The 23,147-nt window shown below is 33.5% G+C and overlaps 1 protein-coding gene across 6 annotated transcripts in view; it reads right to left on the bottom strand.

Annotated features, from left to right (window-relative positions):
- FAM135A (family with sequence similarity 135 member A) overlaps positions 1-23,147 on the bottom strand; it is a 115,881-nt gene that overhangs the window by 20,475 nt on the left and 72,259 nt on the right. For 4 of the 6 annotated variants that reach the window (XM_074237301.1, XM_074237300.1, XM_074237302.1 and 1 more), the window contains 6 exons: positions 13,892-13,965; positions 11,720-11,874; positions 9,170-11,498; positions 6,244-6,404; positions 3,127-3,218; positions 2,219-2,316 (listed from right to left, as the gene is read on the bottom strand). In XM_074237301.1, coding sequence (XP_074093402.1) covers positions 2,219-2,316; positions 3,127-3,218; positions 6,244-6,404; positions 9,170-11,498; positions 11,720-11,874; positions 13,892-13,965 — 2,909 coding nt within the window. The remainder of the gene's footprint in view (positions 1-2,218; positions 2,317-3,126; positions 3,219-6,243; positions 6,405-9,169; positions 11,499-11,719; positions 11,875-13,891; positions 13,966-23,147) is intronic. The other 2 variants (XM_074237303.1, XM_074237305.1) reach the window with 1 other exon arrangement.

The raw sequence follows: 23,147 nt of genomic DNA, 5'->3' as shown, positions 1-23,147 counted from the left end.
TGTGAAACCTGGATAGTCTATTAGCACCATGTCAGGAAATTGAATCATTTCCATCTGAATTGTCTTAGGAAGATTCTAAAGATACCTGGCAGGATAACTACAAATACAGAGATCCTTTCTCAAATTGAGTTGTCAAGCATTCAAACCCTATTACTGAGAGCGTAATTCTGATAGGCTGGTCACACTGTTCCAATGCCCAATGTATGACTGCCAAAACAACTATTTTAAGGAGAACTCTGACAGGGTAAGTATCTACATGGTGGTCAGAAAAAAACCCCCCGATACAACAACACATTTAAGATCTCTCTTAAGAGCTCTGGGATTGAGACATGGGAGATGGTGGCCCAGGACTGCCCAGCATGGCATGCTCTCATCAGAGAAGGTGTTATGCTCTATGAGAAAAGCAGAAATGAAGTAGTTCAGAAATGAGATGTGTAAATTTAGAGAAACCATTCCAAATGTTCATATGGATTATTTGTGCTTGAGTCATGGTAGAGCATTCAGAACTCAAGCTGGCCTTATCAGTCACAATTAACTCTAACACAGTGATGCCACTTTGGTTAGTTTTGAGAATGAAGGACAACAACCAACCAGATTAACAAACAAAACACTAGGAATTTAAGAAGCTACAGTCCAATCAGCACTCATCATCCAGGTGTTCTCTTTTTTGTGGGTCAGTCATTTTACATGCCTGAGGCTCTGGAACTCATGGTAAAGCTCTGAGCATGAACACAAGTATAATGATGGAGGAGGATGGAAGATATGAATACATTGTGTCTTTAGTTCTTCCTCAAACAGCTACCTACTTCTGGAGTGTTATCAAGGCAGCAGTTATTTCCAGCTACAATTCTCTCTAAAAAAGATGCCAATGCTTCAGAAAAAGGGATAGCTATGACTCTGAGAACCAGGTCCATTTGAGTCTTCAATTCGAATTGACTCTGGTGATTCCCTGACATAATTTGAGAGGAGATATGGTATGGATAATAATGAAACTAAAGTACTTATGTTTTACTTAGGACTTTTGTAGTCATATTTAAACCTAGTTTTGTGAATTTGAGACTTGAAGTAAAATGAGTCTATACTTAGCAAGATTTTACTCAGAAATGGAAAATGTTTTCTGCTATAATCTTACTTGCTCTTTGTTCAATGCTGGGAACATATAAATGTTGATACAAGGCACCAACATATATAAAGCAAAAACAGCTCCACTTCTTGGAGTAAGTCCCTTATTGCTGTCCTATCAGTTACCAAGTCTTGTTTTTCTACTATTGACAACATCTCTCATACCTACCTCCTCCTCTCCATTCACATGGGAACCACCCTAGTTCAGTCTTTAATAGCTACCAATCTGATGATCTTAACACACAGTCCTTACCATGTCACTCCTTTAATCAAGAATTTTCAGTGGTTCCTTATTGCCTCTGTATGAAAAACAAATTCCTCTGATGTTTAAAGGATTTAGAATAGGGTGCTGACCTATCTTTTCAGTTTTATTTCACATCTCTCTCTCTCTCTCCATGTCTTTTCTGAGGCAGAATCATTATACTTTTAGTTTAGCCCTTGATTTAGATTAAACAAAAATCCATTATATATGAACAAATAATTACTGATATTAATAACATATACTTTTTCTTTTGAAGAAGAGTTGATAGCACTGAAGAATTTGTTTTTTGTTTAGGTTTTTTTTTGTTTAGGTTTTTGCAAGGCAAACGGGGTTAAGTGGCTTGTCCAAGGCCACACAGCTAGGTAATTATAAAGTGTCTGAGACTGGATTTGAACCCAGGTACTCCTGACTCCAGGGTCGGTGCTTTATCCACTATGCCACCTAACCTCCCCTTTGTTTAGGTTTTTGCAAGGCAATGAGGTTAATCGACTTGCCCAAGGTCACATAGCTATGTAATTACTAAGTGGCTGAGGCTGGATTTGAATTCAGGTCCTCCTGATTCCAGGGATGATGCTCTATTTAGTGCATCATCTAGCTGCCCCAGAACTGAAGAATTTAAACCCAGCGGAAACTGGATGTCTAATTTTTTCCTTGTTTTCTTTTGTTTGTATACTTTTGTTTCTGACGGTTTTCATGACATTTTATTGACTCTCAAATAATTTGTTTCTATTTCTAAGGAGAGTTCTTCTATGTTATAGTTAAAAATGAAATCATTATGAAACTTATATTTTCATATAGTTTTCTTATTAAACAAGTGGGTACAATATTAGTTACCTGATTTTTGAAATTGTTAAACTATAAATCTGAATATACTGTATTATCTCATCAAGAAGGCGATCCGTCATGCTGTCAAAATCAGCAAAGGTGTCATTCTAAAGAAAAGCAAAATGTATAAATTAGTTATTTGTGCAACCAAATAATTTTAAGTGCACAGCAACTTCTAACTAAATATTAATATTCACTTCAATATGCATATTAAAATATGGTCTCTCTTTGGTTCACTTTTTTTTATTTTTTGAAGAAAGCACTCATGAATTTACATTATGGTCCAATTGTAAAAATGTTGCTTTTTTGGGAAAGATTTTATTTATTTCGAATTTTACAACCCCCCCCTCCCAATCTTGCTTCCCTGAGATCACAAGACTGAGGGAAGGGACTTCAGAGATTGTTTTGGCCAACTGCTTCATTTTATAACTGAGGAAACTGAATACCAAAGAGCTTAAGACTTCTACAATATCACAAAGGTAGTAAGCAGGAAAGTCAGGATTTGAAGCCTGGTCCTTTGACTCCAAATTAATATTTTTTAGTCTCTTTTAATATCTTTTAACTCCCCTCATTCCATTTTCAGAGAAAAAAACCCCAACTCTCTGTGTGTGTGTGTGTGTGTGTGTGTGTGTGTGTGTATTGGGGGAGCATTCCATTGAAGTAACAGTAAAAACAACATAAGAAGTTAGAATTACAAATATGAACTCTAGAAATATAAGCAGAATATTCAGGAAATATAATGAAAAAAGATCAATGAATTAGCAAGTAAAAAACAAAAAAAAAATCTTGCTTCATAGTTATTTCAGGAAAATAATTTAAGAATTATTTATCAGAAAAGAATTTTTAAATGGCTAGAAATGAGATTATAAAAGAAACACTTTTAATATGGCTTCCTATGAAAGGGTCTTATGTCATACCTGATTCCTCTCAGACATAAGAAAATCTATTCGTCCTCCAGGAAGTCCAAGTTCAATATATGTTTTAACTAACCTAAGATCTGCACTGTTACCTAGAAACAAAGAAATTCAAGGTTAAAGAAACAGAAGTATAAAGCACAGTATCCCCATATTTTTCTAGTTTATGAAGGTAATTTCATGGCCTGTGCTGATGTCAGTAAATAGTTTTCTGGAGTGTCCTCAACTTTTAACATTTCAAAACTGACATCCAGAATTTATTTAATGCTGATCAGTCATAAGCAAATGAATAGATTTGAGCTGTAATATAATGGTATCATTCTCAACTTAATGGTGTTTTTCTTGAGTTATTGCTGCATATAATAAAGTAGCATATAATACATCAAAATTGTGCTTATTATAACTTGTTATATATATAGCAAATTACTGGGTGTTGAACTTTTAACTATTTTAGTTCATCATTTAACATCTTCATAATACATTTGGAGCTTAGTGGTCCTGCCCTCTTTTTGGAAGTGAGGTGAAGCAGTAATGATGGAAACAATCTGGCATAGTAGAAAGAGTTTCAGATTTTGATTCAGGAAGATATGAGGAAGAATCTTGCCTCAGACACTTACTAGATGTGTGACTTTGGGCAAGTCACTTAACCTCACAGTCTCAGTTTCTTCACTTATAATATGGGGATCATAACCATACCTATATACCAAGTTGTTGTAAGGATCAAATAAGAATATTATACAAAGCATTCTACAAACTTTAGTGTTATATAAATTTAAGCTATAATTATTTTGCCAAAAGAAATTTTTAAAAGAACATATTGGATAAAAAAGCTCATCTATTAAAATATGTTCAATATAGCAGAAGAGCTGTTCCATCTAGGGTAAAAAAAAAATTTTGTAGTCATTAAAAGCATCATGAAATTTCCCAAATTTCTACTCCTATCACACCTCTCTTCAATTCTGGACTCAACTTGACACCTGCCTGTGTGTTGGTCTAAGATATTTGCATTAATGGACCAAATGTATGAACTGCCTTTCCAACTGACTATCCCAATCTAGATAAGAGAAGAAATAGTATTCAAACTTGAATCTAGAAGTTATAAATATCTTCTATTTTCTTCAGTTTCAAAAAGATCCTCAGGCAAATATCTGCAGAAAACCAGTTCCTGCTATTGTTGTTATTCCTTCCTTCATTTTCAAATAGGTGCAATGCTATCATGGGGGTGATATTTTGACTTAGAGCAAAAATGGATTTAATGAGGCAGAGTTGCATAAAGTTGTCAGCCTTATTCTCTGTCCAGAATCACAGAAGTTCAGTGGCAAGAAGAAAATCAAGAGAACTAGTGATGGCCTAGGATGCAATGATGAGTTTAGCATTAAAATATATAGTAAATAAATATCCTAAACTCTAGTAACAAAATTCTTTTTAGTTTTAGTAGTTCAAAGGTTTTAATACCAACTACTTGGGGGTTTTGGGGGAGGAGGAAGAGGGATTTATAGGAGAGCATAAAATAACCATTTTAATTCCTTAATTCTAATCTAAGAGATCAGCTATATATTATGAAATAAAAAAAATGTATGTATTGTTTTAAGAAATCCAACAAATAATAATATGGTATGAAAATAACAATATGGTATATCCTCTTAAAAATGAAAAATTATAGTTCATAGTGTGAACAATTATCTACTTGATCTATTTTTAAAGTCCTATTGATGCCTTACACATTTTCTTTAGAGTTTCCTTAGTTTATTATTATTAGTTCAAGTATTTGATTGCAAATTATCAGTTGAAGCAAGCATATATTTATCTTGGGAAATAAGGCACACCTTTAAAGACCAGAGTTTTAAATGTACTTAATTAAATGTAAAACACAGAAATTTTAAGTACTTCATAATACAGTAAACATTGCACTTATCTTTGGGATCAGATTTTAAGCAATTTTGTTAAAAGTTCAATTATTTAAACAATTACTGAATAGCTACTCTAAGAAAAGTACTATTTGAAAAGGTCTCTAAGTCCATTACAGAACACAAGTCCTTATGATATTACTTAAGAGCCTAGTTGGATTTTAATGTAATGATTCTTTTCTTATTAAGTTTTATTGACCTTTTTGTTTTATTGATATCTTTTGATTTTATATCAAAGGTATTTATATATATATATACATACATATATATATATATATATATATGTGCATGCCTTTCTTCTTCACCACTGAATCTGGAATTGTAATAATCAGTGCATGTAGTGAACATATCTAACAGTATAGATGATATCTGCATCCATAGTTTCTCTGCTCTCCATCAAGTTTTGTTTTATTTATCTTTTAAGACCACTATATCACAACAAATTAGAAGAACATTTGAATATGGCTGGGTTCTGTTAAAGGCATCTTATTAACACAGGGGAAAAAAATAAAAAATGGATGCAGAAATTAAGTTTTCTAACATAGTCCAGTATAAAGATAGTATGTTAAAATTGATTGAGTCATCAAAAATAGATAAATATGCTTAATGTCCTTTATTAAGAAGCAAAGAAATATATTTAAGCAAGATGCTAATCCAAAATGACTAAAATAAAGTTTTGATAACTGAAGTGAAAAGTATAAGCAATCTAGAAAATTAACCTGATAATACTTTCAGGTTTATAAAACATTTGTTATGTTATGTAATAACATTTCACCTAACAACAACTCAGTGAAGTAAGTTGCTATTATTATTCTCCCTAAAATATTGGAAAAACTTGAAGTTTATAGGTTCAGTCCAGGTTTACATACCCAGTAGGTACTGAGGCAGGTTTGAATACAAGTCTTCTTCCTAGCTCCAAGTACAGTACTTTATCTATCATACTATCTAACTGCCTGAAACCCAATGGATTGTCTTTCCTAAGTTCCTTTCCAAAGTTGTCCAATTACTGTGGTATTACTATTTATATAAAATGGTAAGCATGCTTTTATTAGATTAAACAGATTTCATAAAGGTATCAGTATTTTATCAATTTAAGCAATTTAAGAATTCTTTTCTTCAGATCAGAGAACAAATAATATGAAAAAAATCATCATCATTATTACTAGTATAAATGGAACTAAATATTTGTATCAAATGCTAAGGTTGCACACACCATCCAAACCATGGACACAGACAATGAGATGTATTCCATCTTCTGAACCATCATCCTCTTCCATGCTGAAATAAGGTATTGAGGAAGCCAGCTGGAGAACATCACTGTACATAAATCCAGGTAGCTTCAGTTGTCTTAATTCTTCCTTTGCCTGAAGGAAACTGAAGTAAAATATATAAATTAATACCTAAGAATAATGTATTATATTTTTAGTACCAGGAGGAAAGCAAATTGGGTTTCTTGAATAACAAAGTAAATCTAAAAGATTTTTAAAAATTACACAGTATTAAGTTCCAAATATTTTGCCTATAATGGAATGAGACCATACACTTTTTTTTTTTTTTGAGACCATACACTTCTAAATTTCTGATTAAAATTTCAGAAGAAAGCTTGGGAGAGACAACTGCAGAATGACAATGTTGAAAGCTTATCTGTTACCTGCTCTTCAAACCTTGTAGTTCACAATATCTAATAGGTTATGTTGAATGTATCCATTTTCCTTACAATAATTAAGAGTGGGGAACAAATCTTGTGAGGTAAGGGGATTACTACAATAAGAGCATCTGGTGGTGATACTCAGTTAAGATGTAATAAAAATCTCATAGGGATTGTAAAAACTAAATCTTATCAGTCATTTACTATTTATCTTTGATCAACAGATTAGAAACCACAATCAACTTAGAACATTTGTTTTTATGATTTTTGCAAGGCAGTGGGGTTAAGTGATTTGTTTAAGGTAAAACAGCTAGGTAAGTATTATGTTATCTGAGGCCAAATTTGAACTCAGGTCCTCCTGACTCCAGGGGCAGTGCTCTATCCACTGCACCACTAAGCTTCCTCTACAACCAGCTTTTTTTTAATCAACCTGTTTACCTGTCCTGAGTACATAAAAGGAAAATCCAAATTTTATAGATAACTGCTAAATGAACAGTGTGTGGAGCGATGGATCCCATGGATAATCATTAGGTACCTCCCACACCACAGAAAACTCTTTTTTTTTTGGTTTTTGTGGGGCAAGGTGGTTAAGTAATTTGCCCAAGGTTACAAAGCTAATAAGTTTCAAGTGTCTGAGGTCACCTTCCACACCACAGAATTTTTTCTTTTTTTTTGTGGGGCAAGGTTTAGTAATTTGCCCAAGGTTACGTTCCACACCACAGAAATTTTTTTTTTTTTTGGTTTTTGTGGGGCAAGGTTTAGTAATTCGCCCAAGGTTACAAAGCTAATAAGTTTCAAGTGTCTGAGGTCACATTTGAACTCAGATTCTTCTGATTCCAGTAGAATAGTACTTTATGAACTTACAATTATTGTAACAGAATGCTTACAGGATGAAGTATTCTTCACTTTATTGGTCATGACAGAACTGCAGACTGACTTCTAGTCATTTGTCAATTCAACAAACATTTATTATATTCTGTTATGTGCAATATGAAACAAAGATAGGGAGGAATTCAAAACTCTTGATAATAGCAATTGTGGTAGCAAAGTTAAGGAATATTTAGTTTTAATTAATTCCTGATAATCAAAAACACCAAAATATACAAGTATCTATTTGTGGAATAATGGTATCTTTATCTAAGAGGCAGCTAGGTGGCATAGTGTAAAGAGCACATGTCTTGAAATCTGGAAGACCTAACTTCAGATCTTACTTCAGACACTAGAGCAAATCACTTAACCCATGTCTACCTTACTTTCTTCCTCTGTAAACTGGGGTTGGCTGAGAAGATAAAATGAGATAAGATTTATATAAAGCTTTGTAAACCGTATAAGTTTTGTGTAAATGCCAGTTGCTTTTATTATTATTCAAGGTGTTTATGTTGTGAAATGAAAATTAAATATGTTATTTATGTAGGGGGAAAAATCAGCTCATCTAGGAACACAGTTAAAATAAATATTTATTTTAACCAGTGATCTGGTTATTCTGATCTTTTCAAGTTCTGTCTTGATAAGTTATGGTAGAAGTTCTATTTGTCAACCTGATCTTAATTCCCAGCTCTTCTCAACTTTATGAACTAGAGAACTAGTATCTACAAATGATAAACTTATATAGCTTTATATACTTTGTAGCCTAGGAACTTCCCTGGTCATTTCTTTATTGCTAAAGTAGCAGACAATATCTTTAATCCTTAGGTCTGTTCAGAATACTTGGTTACTCTCTAGGGTAGAGTGGTAGAAAAGGCTACTATTTTGTATAGTGAAAATACAGTTTGAACCTAGAATTTCATCTATAAAATTACGACTGGAACATTTATTCTTGGTAGGAATGGCTTGCATATATCAAGAAAAGACTAAATGACTGTGGGAGCAACAAGTGTTTCTCTGAGAGATGCTATATTCATGTTTTTGAGGTGGTTACATGAGGAAATGCTTATAAGTAACTTTTGTAATATATACAAACTAGAGTCCAAATAGGTCTTCATTCCTTCAGTACAATTTGTGGTATTTCCAGTGCCTTTATTAACACATTTTCTACTTCTCAGAAAATTTTCTATCATACCTTTATGTTTTATTCTAAATTTATGCTTTCTAAAAATACAAAATTTTATAAATGCTATTTTGTTCTGTTGGTCATTACTGGCAAGCATGTGTGTGTGTGTCTTTCTCTACGACTGCCTGTCTGTCTCTCTATGTGTGTGTGTGTGTGTGTGTGTGTGTGTGTGTGTGTATGTAGCCACACACGCACATATCTCTATCTCCTAAACTTGTTAATATTCTGTGATTTCTTCCTAGGTCTAACAAGAGACAGTTGACTAAGGCATGAGGATTATCAATAGCTAACATACATATTAACTGATATAGTCCAATAAATGCTTGTTAAATGCACTAACTCCCCATTATCTCTAATCTCTTTCTTTCAAAAGTTCACATTTAAGTAACCTTAAATAAAGGTATTTAATTTAAATAAATATACTATTGGTCTATTACTTACGCTTGTATTTGTGCTTTGGGTGAATTTTCATACCAGGAAATTGATGAAGTAGAGTTGTATGAAGTGCTGCTTGGTTGTTTCGTGATTGCATCAAATTTGTTTTTAGAAGAATACTTAACACTACAAGGAGACTCTCTTGGTGCAGATGGGAAAGACAAACAACCAGGAGTACACATAGCAGGCATATTTATACCATCCCTTAGATATTCACTGTTTATTCTTTCAGCTTGGAGAAATTTCTCTTCTAGCCCATGATTGTTCTCAAAGTGAACACTTACTGCTCCTTCCAAAACTGAATCATCTGCTTCCTCATAATACCCATTTTGAACCATTTCTTGATCCTGCTCTTCCTCCTCTTCCTCTTGTTGAGGATTAATCATGTCTTTTTCAAAAATCTCCTTCTGAGGGCTAACTGGATTGCTGTGGTCAATAGCACATGTATCAGAAATATCCGTACTACTTTGAGAACCAAAATAATTCTCCACAAGCCCTTGTTTTACCATATCTGTACTGCTGGCTGATGAAAGGTCATTTGTGCCTGTGTGAGTTTCCTTTTTAACTACTGGTAATTCTGACACCATTTGTTTGAGGTCTAATTTTTCTTCATGAGGTCTATCTTCACTAAACTCTGTATTATTAGAAACTGAACCTGTAACACCACAAATGGCTCCCAAATAAATAAATTCTGAATTTAGTGTAGCTATTTTCTCTGTAGAGATAAAAGGTTCGTTAGGACTTTGAGAGTCCTTACCCACCATGTTAAAGCTTGCCTGTAAACTGTGGCTATTAGAGGTATCTTCAACTGAAGCAACCACTTGCAATGGATCTCTTATAATTGAATGCAAGGAATTTACAGCTACAGGCTTAGTGTCTGAGAGTTCTGAAAATACAACACTCTGCTGCTTCAAAATAATACTTGAGTTTTTGTCATCATATTTTGGCAAATCAATCATTCCTAAATTTAACACAGTTTTACTATCACTTAGATGGCACTCAGGTATAACAGATCTCTTAGAATTTTCATCAGGTGACAGTTCATCATCATCCGAAGGTAAAGAATTTATGGATGTCAAGGATGACTGTATTTCACTTAAAGCACTTGTACTCTCCGTACAGTGACTTTCTAATGAAATTTTTATATTAGAATCTGGTTTTAGCAAAAGCTGAGGATACATTCTTTCATTATTAGCACCTTTTTCTTGTATGGTTTCAAATATTATATCAGGGTTTGGATGTGTTGCGAAAGAACTTGGTTCACTTTCAACACCTGAATCTGAAAATCTAGAGGAGGCATACGTGACATTAACATCTGGCAACTTAATTGTATCTGTACTTACTGCAACATGATATTCTCTTGCAGAAAGACCAGATGGATTACTTTTTAATTTACTTAAAGAATCTCCAACACATCGGCACTTTGTTTCTTGTACAATTTCTTTTTCAGAAACTAATCCTTCTTCTATAGATTTAAATTTATCACTAGCTTCTATAGATTGAAAGTTGGGTAACTGAGAATTATCCAAAAATATTTCATCTTGCTGAGATTCTGTCCACAGCCCTACTGTGACAGTTACTTTCTCTCCCCTGAAAGGATCTTTACTACTTGGTTTTACTTCAATTGTCCTAACTCCTGATGTTTCAGCTGTTTGATGATCATGGTGAACGTCCAAAGGCCCTCCAGATGCCAGATTGTGATCCACTTGTATAATTTCATTATCATCCTGGGAGATATCAAGTTTACCTGAAATGGACAAATTTGCACAAAGATTTAGGCTGCCAAAGTTCAAAGAAGAAAATTGGTTTGGCTGTATATTTTCAATTTTTGTAGGCTTTTGTTCAGTTCTGTCTGTGTCAGCTGGCAAAAAGCCAACTTCTTTTTGACTTGTCTGTCTGGTGCAGGTCTTTGTCTCATAATTAAATCCCCCGATTGTGGGATCCAGACCTTCCTTTTGGCTATGTGAAGGCTTGCCTTCAGAGGATTTAAAGAGGTCCTCTGTTGCTGTACTTTTCAAACATTTGTAGCCTACCAAAACCACAGAGTCCTTAGTGTTTTGTTTTATTACTCTTTTGGTGTTTTCAGTTCTCACAGTTCTCATCAGTTTAGTAACCTTAACCTTGGATTTATTTGAATCTTCATTTTTTCCTTTTAGAGACTTTGTGAGCTGCTTTTCACCTTCTGTATACAATATATTGGAGGCACCAGCAGGTCTGATTTTCAACTCTGGGCTAGAAAGTCCAGTTATAGGGCTTTCTTCAGTCTCATATTTATCCATTCTATTGGACTCTGATCTCTGAAGATTCTGAATTCCCATCCAAGGTGCATCTAAGTCTTTTATCCAAAGAAAAAAAGATTCAGATTTAAAACAAGATAAGAGAACTCAAATGGTTAAGATGTATATTTTTCTGCATATAACTTTCAAAAAAACCCCTCAATATAATCAGAGGGAAAACTGTTTCAAAATGAACAAAGTTTTATGTGCATTCTGAATGAACATACTTAAAAAAAAGCATTTCTGGCTTGCATATACATTTTAGTTTGGTTATACTTACCTTCAGTAACAGAATCTAAATACCTATCTTCAAAGATTACAGGTAATGAATTAAGATCTCCATCAAGTTCACTACATTCAATAGGAAGGGGTGGAAGAGAGCTGCAGAAGGAAGTGTTTTTGATAGCTGTGCATATCTGTAGATGACTCTGAGCACTGAAAAATATAAATAATTAGTCAGTACAATAATATAAACCCAATAAATCCAATTTCTGCCTCTAGACTTTCCATGGTTCCAAGGGAAAAAATAAATCAAAAGTAAATCAATTTCTTTGACAAGGTCTACAGCATAACTCCTAGGAAAGTAGAGAGTATAGTTCATGAGTAAGGAGGATCCCAATTAGCTCTTAGTTAAGGTAAAAGGTTACTCATCTTATGTGTATAAAACCAATAAAGAGGAAACTTAGAATTGGTAAGGTTATATTCCTTTACTAAAAACCTCATGTAGAAAATAAATATTTCAATATTAGGATGTAGAAGCTAGATACAATAAACTTGTATAAAATACATTTATTGTAATTTTTCTTATTACATTCTGCTTTATTAGGTACCATGGAGGGGTATGGTGAATAAAGTATTAGATCTGGAGAAGAAATGCTCAAATTCCAGTATGGTCTCAAATAGATTCTAGTAGCTGAGACTTCTAGGCAAGTCTTAACTGCTATCTTCTCTTATTTCCTCATCTGTATAATGAGGGGTGCTAATAATACTTATTTCCCAGGTTATAAAGATAACAGGAACTATTATTTCTAAAGTACTCTGCAAACTTAAAAAAAATTATATAAAACTAGCTGTAATTATCATGTTTATTGTTCTGCATTACTTTTATGTATAAATCTATGTTGGCATTATTAGTCTTAGTATATAAATTTCCCAAGTATAAACTGACTTAAGGGATTAGACCTAACTTACTATGAAGCACACAAAATAGAATGACAAAACAAGGGAGTACTCATATATCGTTAGAAGTCAGTATTAATGTTGTTATTATAAAGCAATTTAATACTGCTAGTATAAATAAGTTAAAACAACATGCCAATTGCTTCTTCTCTGTTTAAACAGAGAAAAAATGGCAGTGAAAAGGAATTAGTGTGAGGTAAAGTAGAAAAGCAAAAGGTATGTTAACATTTGTCTAGAATTTAAGGTTAACATAAAGAAGTGGTGGAAACAGAAACTGGAGGGGTAGGTTTGGTTTAGATTGTGGAGATAATAAAACACTGGTGTTTGGATTTTATTTAGTTGGTCTTTTGAAAGCTAGATTCTAGTGGGAAAAAAATGACATTATCTACAGCAGTGGTGTCAAACTCAAATAGAAAAGAATGCCTGTTGTTCACAGATTGACTTAGAAAACCTCAAATTAACATTTCCTATGTTGTACTGTATTTTTATTATTTTGTTACACCTTTCCAATTACATTTTTATCTGATGGACTGGAAGTTTTGCATGGTAGGATCTGCAGTATTATCAAATGCCTACTGGATATTTTGAAGTGGATATTCCATGGGTTTCCTGAAGGCAATAACCTCTTTCCTTGTCTTCAGTCATATTCCTCACCTCCCTCTACTGGAATTTTGGACTCAATCTCTGATAGAAGAGTTTTCATGTTCTCTTTTCTGGAATCAGGCCTTCATATTCACTTCCTAGAAAATTCTGAATCATGCTAACTTGCATGTATCCTTTTTAATTCTCCTTTATGTTTTTTCCATTAAAAATATAAGCTCCTTGATGATAGCAACCTTCTTGCTTGTATATATCTGTATCACCAGCACTTAGCATGGCACTTTCACATAGAAAATGCTTTAAAAAATATTTTAATTTATCATTATACCAACATATTGTCAATAGAAGAAATGGAACTAGTTTCCTTTGGATAGTAAAGTTAGATGCAAGTTTGAAACTGAAAGTTTGTAATGGCTTATTTGCAGGAGATAAAGATATGAAACAAGAGCATCCATATGTTGTAAAAATGAATAGTTTCTTTTTTGCTCTAATAGGATCACATATCCATAAAAATATTAAATAAATGTAGCACTGGGAAATTGAAGGTATTAATTTGTTAGGTCAGGGATGATAGATATTCAATAAAAAATAGAACTGATTTAGGAAGACAGAAGAACCATGTAAAGAAAATTAATATCACTCTTGTAAGTATTTTCTATTTTGTGTTACTTACTGGAGTTCCTGATAGGCAAGGGCTGCTTGCCTTGGATGTTCAAAACAGAAGAATGCTTCAGAAAATCTTCGTACCTGAAAAATTTCAAGTGTTAATTAATCAAATATATTAGTCAAATATAGAAAAATTTTAGGTAAAGGAGTCAGTTGTAACTCTTTAAGAATACAGTTAAGCCTAACATCAAAATATAGTAAAATTAAATTTATACTGATTTCAACCAACAAGAAGTAGTATCAATGACCTCCCATCAATCAAAATGAAATAATATAAGAATATGAAAACTATCACATATACGAAATATTCTGAAAGAAAGCTATGCATAGGGGGACAGCTAGGTGGCGCAGTGGATAGAGGACCGGCCCTGGAGTCAGGAATATCTGAGTTCAAATGCGGCCTCAGACAATAGTTACCCAGCTGTGTGGCCTTGGGCCACTTAACTCCATTGCCTAGCAAAAACTAAAAAAAGAAAAGCTATGCAGAGTCATAGTTCTAAGTCATAGTCATTTGTTCTAAGCACAAAGTATTTGACATACCTCAGTCATGGATATAGCTTTTATTGCTCTGTGAATGAAGACACTCAGCAATCCTGTGAAGTAAGTCAAGTGTGTCAAGAGTATCCTTAACTTTCCCTTTCTTTCCTAATTCCTTCACTACCCACCCCCCAGCACCATGATTGGCTAATCTCTCTTCCTTATAAAAAACAAAGCCAGGGAAGGTCTGAAAATCATTTATATTTTGATATTCATGCTCTCTAGAAGTCCAATTTTGCCAAATTTCAGAGTTGGTGCAGGTCAGGTATCATTTTGTCAAACTTAAAACTTACTGACAGTCTTCAACACAATATTTTGAGATGTGTTTTTTTTTTTTTAAGATTTTCTAAGGCAAACAGGGTTAAGTGGCTTGCCCAAGGCCACACAGCTAGGTAATTATTAAGTGTCTGAGGCCGCATTTGAACTCAGGTACTCCTGACTCCAAGGCCAGTACTATATACATTGCACCACCTAGCCACCCGAGATGGGGTCTTTTCTTAAAAGAGAAAAAAATCTATTACCTTCTGAAGGAATCTATTATAATTTGAGTTATCTCTAAATGTCAGGAAGCTCCTTCTTACAATATCAAATCCAAATTTACCTCCTTCAATGTTTGTTTTCTAAAGCTCAGCAGAACAAATTAACAGGAACAGAATAAATATCTGAAGCCAACTATCATTTCTCTTTCCTGAAACTGCTCTAAGGTAAACTTCTACAATTCCTTCAACTTATCCTTTTATGAAATACTTCATCTTTTTTTTTTTTTTAGTTTTTTGCAAGGCAAATGGGGGTTAAGTGGCTTGCCCAAGGTCACACAGCTAGGTAATTATTAAGTGTCTGAGACCAGATTTGAACCCAGGTACTACTGACTCTAGGGCCAGTGCTCTATCCACTACGCCACCTAGCCACTGCCCCCCCATCATTCTGAATGCCTGTCTTCCTTTGACACTGTTCAGCTTATCATTTCCTCGTTAAAATGTAATATTCCCCCTCAAAAATGTAATATCCAGTAATAAACCTAATCCTTCATGTATGGGCTGATCACCATCAAGTTTATACAGTAAGCTTTATCACCTCTACATTATTATTATTATTATCTTAAAGTATCTTAAGATTACATTAGTTTTTCTTGGTGATCAGGGCAGTTCTGTAGCATAGTGGACAGAGTGGCAGACCTGGAGTCAGAAAGACTCATCTTTCCCAAGTTCAATCCAGTCTTAGACATTTACTAGCTGTGTGACTCTGGGAAAGTCACTTATCCCTTTTTGTATCTATAAAAAGAACTGGAGAAGGAAATGGCAAACCATTCTATTATGTTTGCCAAGAAAACTCAAATGTAGCCACAAGAATTGGATATGATTGAAATGAATGAACAATACTCCACCATTGATTCTTACTGATTTTACAACTGACTGATTCCACCCTGTTTTTAGATTAATTTCTTTTGTTGTACCCTGTCTCCCCTTATTAGAGTTTTCAAATGTACTTTTTAAAACTAAGTATAAAGCTTTACAATAAGCTTTGACTAGCTGGTCTTTGATTTGGCCCAAATATTTTAGTCTTTCAAAATTTGATTGAATATTGACTCATCCAGAGAATTAGTTATTCTGGCTATCTTTTGTCACCTTCAAATTTGATAAGCATGTTATTATCTATTATCTATGATTATGTCATTTTAAACCTATTTGAAATATTTTGTTTTTGTTAATGAAATGTTGTACAGGTAGAGATAGAATGTTAAGTGTCATGGATCTTCTCCCTGCTCCTAATATTATATTCTGCCTAAAATTGATATTTGGTTTAGTTGAGGATCTCACTCAGAAGTCAGAAACTGAGTCAGAAGGGATAAAACTAGTCTTCCTTCTTTCCCCCCTGAGTTATTTAGATTACTTTCAAAATGAGCTGGGAGGTATAATCCTGGTTGAGGTTGCTGGATGAAAAAGGAAATGTCTTGTTACTCTGTGTTTTTTGAAGTTTAAGAGTCCTAGCCCTTGCAGGATGCTGGGCCAGATCATGGATCTTGTAGAAATTGGTAGTCTCCCATATCCAACCTAATTCCTCCTCCTCCTCTCTCTGTCTCAAGGGTTCCAGATTCCAAGAATATAAAGGGTCTATTCTCACCATACTCAATCTATCCTCATTTCCTTCTCTTAGAATTCCTAGTTTCTTTCAAAACTGTTCCCCTTTCTAAATGAAGCCTTTCCTAAACTCCCTAGTTGCCTGTACCTTCCATCCCTAAATAAAGTTGTTTTTATTTTATATGAACTGAAGAGGCAGTACGGTGTAGTGGAGAGAAAGCTGGCTTAGAATGCAGGAAGACTTGGATTTAAGTGGTGGTATGACCACTCACAAGTCACTTTCACACTTTAAATTGCAGAGGAGGTACTGATTTACATTGGTAGATGGAGTTTGCTCACCCTTTAATTCGCTAAACTGAGTCCAGAACTTCTTTCCTATTAGTTTTATAGATGTTTATTTGAAGTATGTGATTTAGTTATTTTAGAAAGCAAAATTTGGAATGTAATAACAGCACATGGCTAAAATGTTAAATGCAAAATACTTTATATGTCAATCACTAAGTAAAAAAAAAACCCTATGCCTATTATTAAAAATATTGAAGAAAAGGTATATGTAATAGTATTCAGTGGTTAAGAACACATAATGTGGAATTAAGAAATTAATTAAGAATTAAGAAATTTCTGATTTATTTATTAAATACCAAAGAGCTTATGATGATTCAAAGAGTAAAATGAAACATTTCCTCTCTACAAGGAGGGAAGGCACCTAGGATTTACTTGTTAAAAATTACCTTTGAAAAATTACACAGTGCTTTTAACATATTGTTTCCTCACACAATTTCGTATGTTATTTTGCTACAGAAAATCTCATCTTTTCAAGGAAAAATGTCCTCTTGATGATGGTAAATTGGTTGAAAATTCTGAAATACCATAATCTTAAAAGAACTAAAGATGCATAGGACATAAAGGTAAACTGAGAGATACATAGGGGACACAAGAAATCTGAAGCATACATTACTTAACATTCCTTAATGCTCATTATGTTGATGTTATCAGAAAGATCTATGGAAAAACATGGGATGAGAAGTGTAATGGTGGGGGGATCATGTGAGTGGACTGTGAAATATATAAATGGATGAAATAAACACAAAAATGAAATCAGATCCCCTGAGATATTGAAATAATGAGATTCAAGTGGAGCTTAGAGAACTTTCCAAACAGAGTAGATATATTAAGCACATGAAGAAATAAACCTATTCATTAAGTTTGCTTTTGGGTATGGTTTAAATCCAAAAGATATTTAAAAACAAAAACTTTGAATTATCATGATAAAAGAGAAATATCCCATTTTTAATCAAGAACTGACATTCTCACTATACAGAGCCATATAGTTTTATAATAGGTAATTTTTGCTGTAATAGGGAAGACAAGATTCGAAATAATAATAAAAAATTAACTACTTCATTACCTGAAGAATAATAGACAATGTTATAAAAATCAACACGGAAGTGATGAGATATCAGGTGCTATCCTGTTTTCTATTCTAAATCTTTAAATAAATTATGAATTAATTTACTAGGAAGATTTGGCAGACATAAGTAGGGCAATGACAAATACAGTCAAAAAGACTGGGAATTATAAGAAGAGTCTTTCCCTCCCTATCCCCAAGGATGATTTTTAAAAAAGTAAAAATTACAACAATTCTCAATATGAAACATTGTTTATTAAGTAAAAAAAAGACTCATCTTCGAATAACACTGCTTAAGGCAATTTGGCATGGAGGGAGGGCGAGAGAGACAGAGAATAAATATTACACAATGTGTCAGGCATTATACTAAGAATTTTATAAATTTCACTTCATTTGATTGTCCTAGGTGGGGGCTAGTGAAGAGTGGACAATGCAACACAGACTCGGTCAGGAAGACCTTGGTTCAAATCCCAATCAAGTCATTTAACTTCTCTGAACACCAAAATTTCTCTAAGATCATGAAGTTTAGAATTGGTTTCAGTCTTTCCTGTCGGGGAAAGTCCCTAAGATACTTCAAGTTCAGTTCCCTGTTTTTCCTACTAGTAGTTTCTGTGTTAATAAGAGACAAAAGGACAATAAAAATTCACAGCTGTTTTTCAACTATTTAACAGGTTTTTCAATAAAGTTTAACTAAGACTAGAAGAAAATCTAGCTTTTTAGGAAAAGAAATATAAAATGATCAAAACCTAAAATGCACATTTGCTTGTTGATGCTACCCAGCAAAATAAGACAACTAATGTGTACCTTTGCAAATGTATCCGCACTACTTTAAAAGGTTTAGATTCTGATGATTCTCACACTGAAATTTACCCTTTGCTTCTATAAATAAGCAACAATTAAAAAACCTGAGGAAAATTGCTACCAGCAGAGGTCACTATACACAAAATAGTCTCTTCCTAATTTTCCTTTAGAATCATAGTCATATCTAGAATCATTGTGCATACTTAAAGGTTACATTTCATCTAACTTTTTAAACATAAAAAGTTGGCTTAAAACTATTCTCTTTAACTATGAAGGAAAAAAGTTATCTCAAAGAATGATCTCAGATTCTGCCAGGGCCCCTTAAAACACCACTCTATTGTCAACAAGATATGCTTTACAATTCTAAAGAATTTGATGCTGAAGAGTCATTGGGAACACCTCTATGGCAGAATCACTAAACTAACAAACTCACTAGCTGTGCCATCCCTTTTTTCAGTCTACAAACCTTCAAAACAAGCAATCATTAAGTGCCTATCATATGTCAGGCACTGTTAGGTTATAACAAGAGTCTATTCATTCAATTGAAGGGAAAAAATATTCAAAACAAGTGCTGATGGTTTCATTGTCCACCCAATCTAGCATTCCTCATCTGATGAAATAAATTTAAGACTAATAGTAGAAAAGTATATTGAACAAAAAAATTTATCATTTTAAGATGTACAAGGTCCTTTGAGTTTTTCGATCCTCCAGTCTTCATTATGAATTAATTATCAACATTTTGAATATTAAGAGTTCTCACTGAAAGAATGCCAGGGAACACAGCTTTATAACAGTACACTATTTTGATTTTTTTTTAAAGTTCTAGTCGGGGCAGCTAGGTAGCACAATGAATATATAGCACAAGCTGGGAAGCAGGAAGATCCAGGTTCAAAAACAGTCTCAGACACTCTAGCTGTATGAGACCTTGGGCAATCACTTAAATATGCTTGCCTCAGTATCCCGATCTGTAAAGTGAGTTGGAGAGGGAAATGGTAAATACTTTCAGTATTTCTGCCAAGAAAACCCCAAGTGGGGTCATGAAAAGAGAGACACAACTGAAATAATTGAACAGTTCCAGTTATTTTGGAGATTTTCCCAATTATTTCCAAATACTGAAGTTTATTAAATCTAAATTAACAATGTTTCTATCAAACATGCACAGTAAATTCATTATCTTTAAAGCAACTGTGTATTGTGAAGAAATCGATATTTTTTTTTTTTAGGTTTTTGCAAGGCAAATGGGGTTAAGTGGCTTGCCCAAGGCCACAAAGCTAGGTAATTATTAAGTGTCTGAGACCAGATTTGAACCCAGGTACTCCTGACTCCAAGGCTGGTGCTTTATCCACTACGCCACCTAGCCGTCCCCAAATCGATAATTTTAAGTTGAGAAATCATAAGGCTATCATGCAAACATTTCCCCCCCTCCAAATGGAGATATAATATTTCCTTCTTTTTTTCTTTCTTTCTTTCTTTCTTTTTTTTAGATTTTTCAAGGCAATGGGGTTAATGGGGTTAAGTGGCTTGCCCAAGGCCACACAACTAGGTAATTATTAAGTGTCTGAGGCCGGATTTGAACTCAGGTACTCCTGACTCCAAGGCCAGTGCTCTATCCACTGTGCCACCTAGCCACTCCCTTGATATTTATTTCTTGAAAGTAGAGTATTATTATACTATTGAAGAAGATAGTCTCAAAAGTTAAATCATTGCTAAAAATTTTAATTACTTGACTAAGAATACCAGATGCTTCTCATACCTCATCTTCAGAAAAATAAATTGCTCAAAATAAACTCTGAAAAGCCTCAACATTCTTCTACAATTCATTATTTGATATCAATTTTTTCAAGCTCAATCTTGTTTTATTGTGTCATGGATATAGTTTAAACCCAATTTTTAAAACATGGAAGATTTAATCAATATCAGCAGATGATAAAAATCTTTGTTTTTTCAATTAAGTACTAGGTCAAAGATAGGGTAAGTCTAAGAACTTTTTATTGAGAATCAAAGAAGCAGGGCAGCTAGGTGACACAGTGGATAGAGCATTGGCACTGAAATCAAGAGGGCCTAAATTCAAATCCGGCCTCAGACACTTAATAATTACCTAGCTGTGAGACCATAGGCAAGTCACTTAACCCCACTGCCTTGCCAAAAACAACAACAAAATGAACTAAAGAAGCAATTATATAACACAAAAGTCCAAAAAGTACCTAATAATGGTGCAGAAGTACTAAAAGTTTTAAGTAAAAGTGCAAAGAATTTGAAAAAACAGAAGTTTAATTCTTGATATAATGTAGAGCCAATATTGTATTTATTCATCAAGTTTGTCTTATTCTTGCCCTTTTGAGTCACATATTGATTACCAGTTTTCTTTTTTTTTCTTTTTTTAGGTTTTTGCAAGGCAAATTGGGTTAAGTGGCTTGCCCAACGCTACACAGCTAGGTAAGTATTAAGTGTCTGAGGCTGGATTTGAACTCAGGTACCGGCGCTCTATCCACTGCGCCGCCTAGCTGCCCCCAGTTTTATCTTTAATGTTAATAAAATCCTGGTTTTAATTCACTTGCCAGTCCTCATAGAGACTGCAATATTATAAATAGTTTTGTATTACAAAACAATGAAAAAAATGGAGGGCCTTAAAATCAAAGTAAGAAGTCATTTATTCTCACTGTCAGGTCCCTTGTAGTGACTCCACTTTAATACCTGATTTAAGGACATAGAAATTGCTCTTAAGGAAAAGTAGTTATCCTTAAAGAAAAATTCTGTGCTGGAGGTAACATAATTTTAAAGGCTCTCAATAACGAAAGAATAAGATTCCTAAAAAAGGATCATGGAGTGAACAGAAATTGGTCCACCAAGTGAATTAAGCAATGATTAGTGCCAACTATGAGCCAGTCATTGTGTTGGATGTTGGGGACAGAAAGACAAAATCAAATAGTAGTGTCTGTACTGAAGGAGCACACATTCTATCAAAGAAAGATACATACATAAATAACCATACACTGATTAAATGTAAAATAAATAAAAGACAATTCTGGCAGAGATAGGATAAGGAATTGGGGAGGGAGAGAGGATCAGGAAAGGTATAAAGAGAGATGCTTTGGATTTTCTTTCGTTATTATTCTTTTATATCTTAATATGGAAATATGTTTAACAAAACTGTGTATGTATAATATATATTATATTACTGCTGTCCTGGGCGGGGCAGGGAAGGGAGGGAGAAAAATGTGGAACTCAAATTCTTACACAAAATGAATGTTGAAAACTATTTTTACATGTAATTGGAAAAAATATAATTAAACAGAAAAAAGCGATGCTTGAGTTGAAACTTGAAGGAATTAAGAGGATATAATGTTGCTTTAATTATAAAGTGAGGTGGAATGAGTAGCCTTTGCCTTCATCAAAACATATATCATGGACAGTTACTATAGGACAATGACCTAAGCTAAAAGTTGAATAGAAGATTAGGCTGATTTTCATTTGAGAAGACAAGGAAAACTTTAAATTTCTCCAAGTTATTTACTCCCTTCTGTTAACGTCTACTTAAAAAAACCACAATATTTTGGGGTAATACTGCTACATAGTTCCAAATCATAGACCACTATATTCTTTGGAGGACTCAAAATTATAAGGGATACAAAAGGCAATGGAAAGACTGGATATGACTGGAAAAAGCAATGGAAAGGTGCAGAAAGTGAAAGATAATTCATTAAATGTTAATAAAAAAAGAACTGCAGAAAGGATCACTACATAGGTTACACCCTTTAAGTAAAGAGAACTTTATAGAAAAACATCATATAAGATGGTGATAGATTATAACCTACACAAGTGAAGGACAGAACCACATTAATCAGATCTTGGATCTAATTAAAGTAAAATCATTTTTTTTTGAGAAAGTCAATTAGAATGCTCTGATTAGCATAATGAGATAATGTGGTATCATAGAAACAGCACTGAGTTTAGAGTCAATGACATGGCTTGGAATTTCTACTTCTCTCACTTAAAACATGAATGACCAAAGGACATTCACTTTCCTAATCTATAAAATGAAGAGAGTGGCTTTAGATAGCCTCTAAGATATATTCTGGCTCTAAATCCAATATGTTCTAAATCTATAGATAAGTTATATAAATATAAATAAAATGTACATATATTTATTTAGAAAATAAGATTGCATTAATGACTTTTGTTTCTATATTATAATTATTTCTGGAAAAAATGCTAGTGCCCCCTGGAAACTCTTTTTTGTAGCATAAAAAGAAAAAAAAACACCCAATAGTAACTAGGTCTGACAATAAATACAGTATTTTGCTCTAGTAATCTCCTATTTCACTGTCAGAAAGAAGGAATAATGTTTTATTATCTGGTCTCTGTGGCCATTATTGTTTTTTTAATTATCATATTTGCCTATTTTTTTGAGTCATCTTTTTTATTTACACCACTGAAAT

Source organism: Macrotis lagotis, chromosome 5 (genome assembly GCF_037893015.1).
Source record: "Macrotis lagotis isolate mMagLag1 chromosome 5, bilby.v1.9.chrom.fasta, whole genome shotgun sequence".
Taxonomy (NCBI): Eukaryota; Metazoa; Chordata; class Mammalia; order Peramelemorphia; family Peramelidae; genus Macrotis; species Macrotis lagotis.
The sequence above is the reverse complement of the archived record's forward strand: the minus strand, read 5'-3'. Positions and strand labels throughout refer to the sequence as shown.